This window comes from Lottia gigantea (genome assembly GCF_000327385.1).
Source record: "Lottia gigantea unplaced genomic scaffold LOTGIsca_11, whole genome shotgun sequence".
Lineage (NCBI taxonomy): Eukaryota > Metazoa > Mollusca > Gastropoda > Lottiidae > Lottia > Lottia gigantea.
The window spans coordinates 2566528-2577441 of NW_008707001.1; the positions used below are offsets into that span (position 1 = coordinate 2566528).

General features: G+C 33.2%; 3 protein-coding genes across 3 annotated transcripts in view; all 3 read left to right on the top strand.

Annotated features, from left to right (window-relative positions):
• Nucleotides 1-350: 350 nt before the first annotated feature.
• On the top strand, nucleotides 351-6537 carry LOTGIDRAFT_156526 (hypothetical protein; the record flags this gene model as incomplete). Its single annotated transcript, XM_009047160.1, has 12 exons — nucleotides 351-390; nucleotides 618-815; nucleotides 1559-1747; nucleotides 2000-2233; nucleotides 2911-3144; nucleotides 3486-3680; nucleotides 3956-4173; nucleotides 4504-4729; nucleotides 5049-5207; nucleotides 5412-5564; nucleotides 6280-6444; nucleotides 6491-6537. 12 exons carry the CDS (start codon nucleotides 351-353, stop codon nucleotides 6535-6537), a joined length of 2058 nt encoding a protein of 685 aa, XP_009045408.1.
• A 468-nt stretch (nucleotides 6538-7005) lies between these two features.
• LOTGIDRAFT_156527 (hypothetical protein) lies at nucleotides 7006-8123 on the top strand (the record flags this gene model as incomplete). The annotated part of the gene is made up of 8 exons (XM_009047161.1): nucleotides 7006-7056; nucleotides 7281-7415; nucleotides 7506-7595; nucleotides 7636-7680; nucleotides 7726-7770; nucleotides 7811-7900; nucleotides 7989-8033; nucleotides 8079-8123. The coding sequence occupies 8 exons, from the start codon at nucleotides 7006-7008 to the stop codon at nucleotides 8121-8123; spliced, it is 546 nt and encodes a 181-aa protein (XP_009045409.1).
• LOTGIDRAFT_109954 (hypothetical protein) overlaps nucleotides 8124-10914 on the top strand; it is a gene marked incomplete at both ends in the record, with an annotated part of 42808 nt that continues 40017 nt past the window's right edge. The window contains 3 exons of the mRNA XM_009047162.1: nucleotides 8124-8238; nucleotides 9720-9855; nucleotides 10524-10654. Coding sequence (XP_009045410.1) covers nucleotides 8124-8238; nucleotides 9720-9855; nucleotides 10524-10654 — 382 coding nt within the window. The remainder of the gene's footprint in view (nucleotides 8239-9719; nucleotides 9856-10523; nucleotides 10655-10914) is intronic.

Genomic DNA, 10914 nt, shown 5'->3' on the forward strand with positions numbered 1-10914 from the left:
TATCTAAACCAGGAGCTGTCACAGTAAGTATTCTCTGTACCAGACCCACTGTCTCAGTAAGTATTCTTTGTAACAGTCCCAGTGTCTCAGTAAGTATTCTCTATACAAGTACCACTGTCTCAGTAAGTATTCTCTAAACCAACCCCGCTGTCTCAATAAGTATGCACAATGACTCAGTAAACATTCTTTTAACAAGGAGCTGTCTCACTTAGTATTCTCTATACCAGCCCAATACCTGTCTCAATAAGTATTCTTTGGGACAGTCCCAGTATCTCAGTAAGCAGCTCCGCTGTCTCAGTAAGTATTCTCTATATCAGCCCCACTGCCACGGAAAGTCTCCTCTATGCCCAATGGCCCAGTATGTATATTCTATAGAGTTCAAATGCCCCAGTAAGTATATTATATACGAGTCTCAATGTCTCAGTAGTCGTCTTTATACTCGGCCCAATTTTCCAGTTAGTATTCTCTATACCAGTCACAATGTCTTAATAGGTTTCCTTGAAATACTTGCAGTAGAATTTTACAAAAATCCTGTTCACCAGCTAGTCCTTCGACTTTGAACGCTATTCACAAATCTTCCCCTTCTTTTTAAATAAATTCATTTTTGTTTATTCTAGTCATTGACTGTGGTCCACGTTTACCAATTCCGGGAGCAAAATATACAGCTATACCAAACACATACGTTGGTCAAAGTTTTATGTTTGAATGTATGGATCAATTTACATTGCTTGGATCATCAGATATGGACCACGAGAATACTACAGTAGTTTGTGACTCGACTGGCAGATGGAGATATGGCAATTTAACATGTTCTGGTAGGTGTAAAGACAAATCTAAAATATTATAAATTTAACCGTAGTGGTGTATGTAACAAAACGTATTTGAAACAGTACACGACTCTCTGAAGGTAGCCAAATGCCTCATCATATAATAAGTGACGCGCATGGATGGATAAACAAATTACAATTTCAAATTGAAATCATGTGGAAAGTGAATTCTAATTCAATCGGAGATTTTTTGCTTTGATTGAACTGGGTTTTTTTTTCATCAAAGGTTATTATCATGATCATATCATGGTCATATATGTATGTAATATATACCATTATCATATCAAAATCATACTCATAAATAAGCCTAGTCCGAAATATCTGCTTCTATTCAATCCTCTTGACACTTGATACTTTGACACCAGCTGATATCTGTCCAAATACCTATCAGAGGCTGGAATAGAGACAGATGTTCGGTCTAAAATAAGTCAAGTACTAACGATCCGAACCGCAAAACGAACCGAAATCTAAACAACATACTATCAAAACAGCTGGTGAACTAAAATATCATATCATATATCGTATCGTATCGTATCGTATCGTATCGTATCGTATCATTATCATATCATTACCATGACCGTTACTGTTATCATATCATATCATTATCATTATCATTATCATATCATTATCATATCGTTATCATATCGTTATCATATCATTATCATATCATATCATTATCATGTCATTATCATATCATTTTCATGTCATTCACATGATAATTTTGTTTGAAGGTGCTCGTTGTTCGGACCCTGGAACACCAGCGAATGCTGAACAGATTACAGATGGTTATGGTATAGGACAGACTATAAACTATCGATGTATGAGACCGGGTTATTCACCAGTTCCAGATGTAACATTGGGATGTATTGCAGGCACTGCAAATGATGCCAAATGGAATGATACGGTCCCTAAATGCCTAGGTATATTTTAACACAATTCTCTTGGTCAGATTTTTGTCATTTTTATATGGACTAGATTCTGTCATGTCTTGTCCTAGTTGTCTTAGTTTTATCAAAACCTAACATATCTACTGGGTTTTAATGATGTCAATGTGATATAATATACTGATATAAAACTGGTCCTCATTACACATCTTGCCTTTAGAACCATGTCATCTGTCATCTGGCTTTTTATATAATACTAATAGAAGATGTATTTAAACCTTCTTTCAGATACAATGCCACCTGAGTTTACAGATTGTCCAAGTTCTCCTATCATGGTGAATCCATTAGAAGAAATAACATTAACCGTTCCCACAGCTACTGATAACTCGGGTTTTGTCACTGTAGAGTATACAGTAAAGAGTACGAAAATGTGGTTTTTAGTAGATCGAAATATAACATATCAAGCCATTGACGGTGAAGATAACACAGTGGAATGTATAGTCCAATATAAGGTTAAAACTGGTAGGTAAAATTAACTGGATTCTTTATATTCTAATACATTTGTGACATAAGTGGTTGAAATTTTGAACCATTTTATTCACAGCAATTTTGGACATCGGATAATTTTGTACATTTTTTGGATTTCGTTTTTCCTTAATCAAAAATATTTAAAGAATATCTATGTACAATGGAAAGATAATCGAGTACATGGGAATGAAAATTATGTGCAATTTTAAAGTCCAATTGCAGAATTAGAATGTACAATTTTAGCATATTCTAATACAATCGTTAAATACAATTTGACATAAACATGTACAAATAGGGGTGTCTTCCCACTTCACCCCTTTCCCATTTTGTCACTTTACACTTCACCCTTTCCGATTTTTCGTCCTCCCACTTCGCCCTTTCTTTGTTTTTTTTTTTTTTGAAAGCCTAGGCTACATAATCATACTTGTTCTAATTTGAGTTCCTGTCCCATGTGCATTTGGGAAAGGAGAGAACTGGTAGGAAGGCGAAGGGGGAAAAAGGGACAAAATGGGAAGGGGACAGAACGGTCAGGAATTAAATGAAAAAAGTTAAATGAAATGGGTAAACGGCTGAATAAAAAAAGGTCAAATTGGGAGGGACATAATGGGAAGTGGCGTGTATAGTCTATATCTCTCAATCATAATAGTGATTATAATGTTTTCTTCTTTAAGTTGATCCGAGACCAACATTGACGTGTCCAACACATCTGACTCTGCCTGTGATGGTTAGAAGTTCACAGTCGATAAATTTGGTTGAGAACATTACATCAAATGGTGACTTGACCATTAACCCAAAAACTTTACAGTACGATACTTCTAACATTAACACCTTTACTCAAGTTACCGGTACTGCTACAGGGAAACAGGGCCAGTCTTCGCAGTGTACATTTTTAGTCGGAGTTAAGGGTGAGTAAAAATTGGCTATAGTGCAGGAGACGCGGGTGAGTATATGGGGGAACATCACAGAAGTATAACAGAACGTTTAGACATCAGGTCCCTGCTTCTACTTTTCTAGTTATTTCTTCTTATTAAAGAAACATTCCGCTTTTTTGTAAAAAAAATTTGTAAAATTAACCTGAAAATATTTCTAAAGTATGTTATTTATATTGCAATGTATAATTTTATTAATAAATAAATAAAATGTTTTATAAAATTAGTATTCTAATATAGATAAATGAATTATGCTTATTAATGAGTAATTTTATTTCGGAATAAATTGCATTATCTGATTCTGTTTTAATCAACAGCCGATGCATGTTTGGAAGAAACGTTGGTACCTTTGGTTAATGCTAACAGAATCTGTGGAGGAAATTTAGAAGCTTTGAACTGCAAAACAACCTGTAAATCTGGAGCATATTTTAAGAGTGGAAACAGCACATCGATTTCGTCTTGCACTGGTAGTGCAGTTTGGTCTGGTTCTGATGCTAATGAAGATTGTCTTGGTGAGTATTTAATTTGAGTGCGCTTACTTCATAGAAACAGAAATTATGACAAAATTCCTCCCTCCTACTCTCACCATTAAATTTCGAAATAAATTCGGCTTTTTTTGCATCTACAATAGAGGTACACGTAGTTTGTGTCTTCAAATATATAAAGTGTGTGTATGCCAGAAACTATCACTTGTATTAGTCTTGTAGTATCTTGTATCTTATTTAGTTATTACATATATAGTCATGACTAGGTTTTATTGGAAACATTTCGTTTTTTTATTTTTCAGTTTCCAAGGTTCCTGTATATAGTTATTCTATAAAGATGATATATGAATTTGGTGCACCTATTTCAAGTTGTAAAAACTCATTCCGAACAAAACTTCAAGCTGAATTGACCAAAACAGACTCTCGTTTGAACAAAGCTTGTAAAAAATCGTTAGATGTAAATTACAAGTTGGCTGTTGAAAATCTAGTTGCTGAGCAGAATTCAGCAGCGTTTGAAAAGGTTAGTATTGAAGCTTGGATCATTTAAATTTGACCACTGTAGCAGTCCAAATGCTGTTTCATATAAAGTAGAACTGTCTACAAATATTGACTGATATTTTGCCCAAACCTTTACGGATGGTTAAAGAAACCACACACACAAATCTAGCTTCATTCCGCCATTATCTTGTAAAGCATGACCAGACAAAGTTATGTGTTCCGTTGTGAATTTTTTTAATTCGAATGCCTGATGGAGGAAGCTGCTGACGTTCAATTGAAAGTTTCGAATTACCTTATTTTGAGAGGGGTTCATTCACGTAGGAAATATACAATTTGTAAATTACTATTTTAGGCGGATGTAAGCGCTGTTTTAAGAGTATTAGATACCGATATTGACCAAATGAAATTAACACAATGTGAAGATAATTTGAAAACGTATTCTGTAGAAATTTTTGATTTCGATAACTCTGATTGTGGTGATTCGGATATTGAAAATTTCGAAATTGTCAAGTCTGGAAATAGCTGCAGTGATGAAGGTTATTCACTAGTCACCAGTGACGATAGTAACGTTGTCTGCTGTAAGTATAACAGGAACTTTACTTCAAATTTAAAAGCAATAAGGTTTAACTCATGTTAAATATTTGGACTATGTTAGTGATCTGATTTGATCGACGAAAAGTCATTAGCAACAATCCAATCAAATCGCTGCACTGACTGAATGCTAATGAAGTTAAGGTATCAGACGCATTTCGTAAAAACTTGACATTGTGAAAATGGTGATGATTATAACCATTAAAAAAAAAATCCTCTTGCCCTGTCTGCGATTAATTTGCTGGTTGAAGACAACAAAAGGACCTGGCCATTTCATGGAGTGATTATCAATTTGTTATCTTTTAGTGCCATGTGGACCAGGAACATTTTACAACTCGACCAGTAAATCATGTGAAGACTGTCTTACTGGCGAATACCAAGATATGGCCAATCAGAAGAGCTGTAAGAAATGTGTGAATGCAATCGAATCTGTGTCCCCACGACGACTTCAGTCCAGTTGTATAGGTTGGTTTCGAGTTATTATCAATTATTACTCACGAGAGGAATTTAATACTTACAAATACTCTTCGAAAGTCAAATGTGAATGTGTCCAACAAGCCAATGCCTCTTTAAAAATAATAATAACAGCCATCAACAACCTTGTGAATAAAAGCACTCATAGTGTGGATATTTCATCAATTATTTCTTTATATTTTGTTTTATCTACAGAGAACTGTCCTGACGGTTTTTACAGAATAGAAGGATTCTGTGAGGCCTGCCCTGTCGATCAGTTTAAAGTAGATAACGTCAAGTGTTCGCCTTGTCCTGACGGAGGATCAACCCTTGGTGTTAACGGAGTGAACTCGAAGGCGGGGTGTAAAGGTTGGTATCTTGATTTATTTGTACCATTTTTAATATGGCATATGCTTGACTCCACTAGCTATCCATGATCTGACGAAAGGTTTTCCCTCAATATCTGAAATATGCTTGTGTTTTCAGTATTAAATTAGGTTTTGCATTGTTAATAACTAATATTAAAAGTTGACAATGATGGAGGCAGTCCTGGAAAGTGAAAGTAGACCTAGAAAATAAACCAAAAATTTGAATTAAACCGTTGCTTGTTTGAAAATTAAATTGTGAAAGCTAATGTTTTTGTTCCAATTTTGAGGTATTCAAGTATTTGCTAATCAATGACTTACAATTCATGGAGATTTCACATTTACAAACTATTGTTAGAATTTCATGCCTGGATAATTAAATTACATTTTTTCTTCTTTCGTGCTTCATTACTGTATATATTTCACTCTAAACCTGATGATGAATGATTAAGAAGTTGTTCAGATTTAAAAAAAAGACAGGATGCGTAACTTCTAGATCTGCATTTAGACCTGCTTGTTAACGGGATTTTAAAGAGGTTTCTACAATCCCTTTTAATCTGATCAAAACACTGATTGTAGAACTAATTTGATTCTTATTGAAATATGTAATCAGTATTTGTAAATAAGACCCCCTGTTCGACACCCCGTTTACAAATTTACTCTTTCCATTGATCCTTTTCAAAAAAGCATCATAATGAAATTGTCACATCCTATTTCAGCGCCCTGCCAACCCGGTTACTATTCAACCACTGGATTTGAAGATTGTACCGCTTGTCCAAGACATTTTTACTCTGCAGCAGGTGCTGCGAAGACATGCACAGAATGCGCAAAAAATCAAATCACAACAGAGATGGCGTCAATTTCCAATGAGAACTGTACACAATGTAAGTCCCACTTTTGAACTGGTTACTGATGCCATGATCATTGTAGGTTTCAATAACACGATAACTCTTCCCCTACCCGTTCCTCGGACGTGACATACAGATGTGATATCGTCACGATTAGAGACAAAAGATCACATTTTAGGATCGATATTTTTTTAAAAATTTTCAGCAAACTTGCAAACTATAAAAGCAAACTGGCAAAACTTTTGGTATCGATACAAAGCTTAACCGTTAATGAATCCATCAAGACATTTCCGGATATTTTTCAATGTCCTTGTATCTCACCCAGTACCACAATAAACTCGAGGGGTGGCTTTTATACGCCTACACATTAACATGGGCATATATACAGTCATCTGTTTGTTTTTAGCTCGTTAACATTCCAGAAGACAAAATTCTTGACTGATTTAGACGAAACCTTCTCTTTGGTACAACTCTGTAAGTAAATCCCCTCAACTCTATCGCACTTGATTGATTATTGCATACGCTCTAACTGTATTTGCCCTTAATCAAAGTAACTTGCATTTTCAGCACCAGAATGTGGTTCAATTTCCTGCGGAAATGGTACTTGTTCCTATATCAATCACCAAGCTGTTTGCATATGTCATCAAGGTACGCTCTTTTATTACAATAATTACAATGATATCCCAGTACGACAAACATAGTCACTGCTGTATGTAGGTATTTTTTTGTACATGCTAGAACGCAGCGATTCAGTAATTTGTTCCAACAATTTGTGTCTGTCCTGTACGAAATGTCTGATTTTTATAGTTTCTCATTGTTAAAGAGTATTGTTTATATTACAATAATGATGTTTATTATTATTTATTATTCAGGTTAAACAGAAAGATAATGATTTTATATTACTGTTTATATTTAAGGTTAAACAGAAAGTTAATGATTTTATATTATTGTTTATATTTAAGGTTATACGGGAAGATAATGATTTTATATTATTGTTTATATTTAAGGTTAAACAGAAATATAATGATTTTATATTATTGTTTATATTTAAGGTTAAACAGAAATATAATGATTTTATATTATTGTTTATATTTAAGGTTAAACAGAAATATAATGATTTTATATTATTGTTTATATTTAAGGTTAAACAGAAAGATAATGATTCTATATTATTGTTTATATTTAAGGTTATACAGAAAGATAATGATTTTATTGTTTATATTTAAGGTTATACGGGAAGATAATGATTTTATATTATTGTTTATATTTAAGGTAATACAGGAAGATAATGATTTTATATTATTGTTTATATTTAAGGTTATACAGAAAGATAATGATTCTATATTATTGTTTATATTTAAGGTTATACAGAAAGATAATGATTTTATTGTTTATATTTAAGGTTATACGGGAAGATAATGATTTTATATTATTGTTTATATTTAAGGTAATACAGGAAGATAATGATTTTATATTATTGTTTATATTTAAGGTAATACAGAAAGATAATGATTCTATATTATTGTTTATATTTAAGGTTATACAGAAAGATAATGATTCTATATTTGTTTATATTTAAGGTTATACAGAAAGATAATGATTCTATATTATTGTTTATATTTAAGGTAATACAGGAAGATAATGATTTTATATTATTGTTTATATTTAAGGTTATACAGAAAGATAATGATTTTATATTATTGTTTATAATTTAAGGTTATACAGGAAGATTATGCGATGAAGAAATAAATTACTGTCAGTCGCAACCATGCTGGAATAATGGAATATGCAGATCTTCTACTTCGGGGTATACATGTGAATGTCCTGCAGGTTTGTTTTTCTGTAACACCATTCGAAACTACAACTACTTATTAGACCGACATTAGAATCACTACACCCTTCTTGGAAAACTTGTGTAGAAGATTATACATATCAGAAAGCGAAATTGTAATCAATATTAATCGGATTTGAGTCGATACCATAACGGATTCAGAATTGGTAACAGAAAATTCGCGATCGAGTGTGCCTTTCAGAATATTCTTGGAAAGCATTAACAAAGCCCTGTTAAATTATGCCCCCCTTACCCGGAAAGAGGCTGACCCTGAATTGCCCATTTAACATAGTGCATATACTGATATTGTATTTAATCTTATGAATATTGTGACGTGAATTTTGGTTTTTACTATAAAGTCAATAGACGAAGTATACCTTGTTTTAGAAACTTCATTTGGTTGTAACCTTTTTCATTTAAATATTCAGTTGCAACTTTTGACTTTGGATTACATATTCCTATCAATCGATGTATCCTTCCATGTATAATTGTAGAAGAAACGTGTAGAATGGAGGTTATTGGAGCATTCGGATTAAATGGCGCGAGTTCCTTTTCAACTCAGAAAGGAGTAGCAGATGGTGCAGCTTGTCAACAGTTATGTCTCGACAAGAGAGATTGCGTCTATTCGATTTTCGCTGTTTTTAATGTCAACTATTGTTATTTGTATGGTCCGCAAGACAGTATTACAAAGTCAGACAATGATAAATACACTTTGTCTGAGAAAAAATGTAATACAACTTATTGTAAGTATTTTACATGTCATTGAATACTTCTATAACCTATGTCTAACAGCATCTCTATCTCATGTCTTCACATTGATCAAGCTATTACGCACTTCGTCTTATACCTTGATATATGCAATATTAACCTGAATGAAAGAAGTTGTAAATGCCGCGATTTTGTTGTAAATGTATTTTACGCTAGCAAATACAGCTAATCGGAGACCTGGCCATAATGTTTAAAGTAATTCTGTCAATGGCTGAATTCCGTGATACCAGAAAGTTGGCTAATGCAGTCAAGGTATAAGACGGCGTTCGTAATAGCTTGACATTATGAAAATATGTTGCTATGCATCTATCTGTTAGTATCGTTTGGTTTAAAATACGTTTCATTCATTACAAAGTTGGATTCCGCATCATTGAAACCTCTCAGACGTGACGAATATAATATAGTTTCAATTTCAATATGTTTCACTTCCTATTCTTCATGTTTTATTCAGTTAACTAATTTCTATAATAAAATTAGACCAAACTTTCTTTCTGCTTTTATTAGCTGTTGTATCTAATGTAGCGACTACAGTTAAAATCTAACCCCGGCTCTCTATCTTGAACATTCATCACAATAACCTTGGCCTAACCCAGTGACTGTAATTTAATTTTTTCTTTTAATAATGATTTTTTGTATTTTTTTGTATCCGTTTCTTTCTTAATATTTGAAGTGCTCTCTTATTTTGATATTGTTATCTATTTTGTAAATTCAGCTTTTATTGGAAAACAATGTGAAAAGGACAATATTGATAACTGTGATGCTAATTCCTGTACTGAGTATGGGTATTGTCAAGATAATATTGATTCTGCAACATGTATCTGTGAAACACCATCGTATGAACAACCCAGGTAATTATACAGTATATTTGCTACTAGGATATTCGAGTCAATGGTTCATGTATTCATTGTTATTTAGTCCAAAGTAACTCTATTATTTGTCTACAGCCAATCATGTGTATGTGGTAAACAGTATGTTATATGGTATACAGTTGGTAGTATGTGTTACGTAGAATATAGTATGCAGTATGTGTACTTAGTACGTAGTATGTGTACGTAGTATGTAGTATGTGCATGTAATATGTGTATGTGGTATACAGTATGTGTTATGTAGTATATAGTATGCAGCATGTGTACGTAGTATGTTGTATGTGTATGTACTATGTGATTGTGGTAAACAGTATGTGTTATGTGGTATATAGTATGCAGTGTGTGTACTTAGTATGCAGTATGTGTACGTAGTATGTAGTATGTGTTATGTGGTATATAGTATGCAGTATGTGTACGTAGTATGCAGTATGTGTACGTAATATGTAGTATGTGTTATGTGGTATATAGTATGCAGTATGTGTACGTAGTATGCAGTATGTGTACGTAATATGTAGTATGTGTTATGTGGTATGTGTACGTAGTATGTACTATGTGATTGTAATATGTATGTAATTTAGTATGTGTATGTTATATGTATATGTGGTGCTTAGTACAGATAATGGCTATTTATAAATCGTATATATTTTTAGATGTACACGGAAAGCTGATCTATGTGATGGTTTCTGTAGCCAACATGGACGATGTGAAACATTTGGCTCAGTTCGAGCTCTGTGTATCTGTGAGCCTGATTATACTGGCAAGAAATGTGACACAGAAATAAGTAAGCCATGACGATTCGTTATTTAATAGTATTTTGTTTGGCTTATGCATGAAGGGTGTAAAACTCATTGTATTTGATTGATACACACAGATTATGGACCTTAAACGCGAATTTAAAATGTATTCGAGCTGAAAAACACAGATTAAGTACGATAGAATATTATTTTTCTAAGAGCAATGTAAGGTGAACCTTGTCTGTTGTTCTTATAACAGCACATGCACACTAAAGGTACTGGGTATTCAGAGCAGTCAGTTTTACAG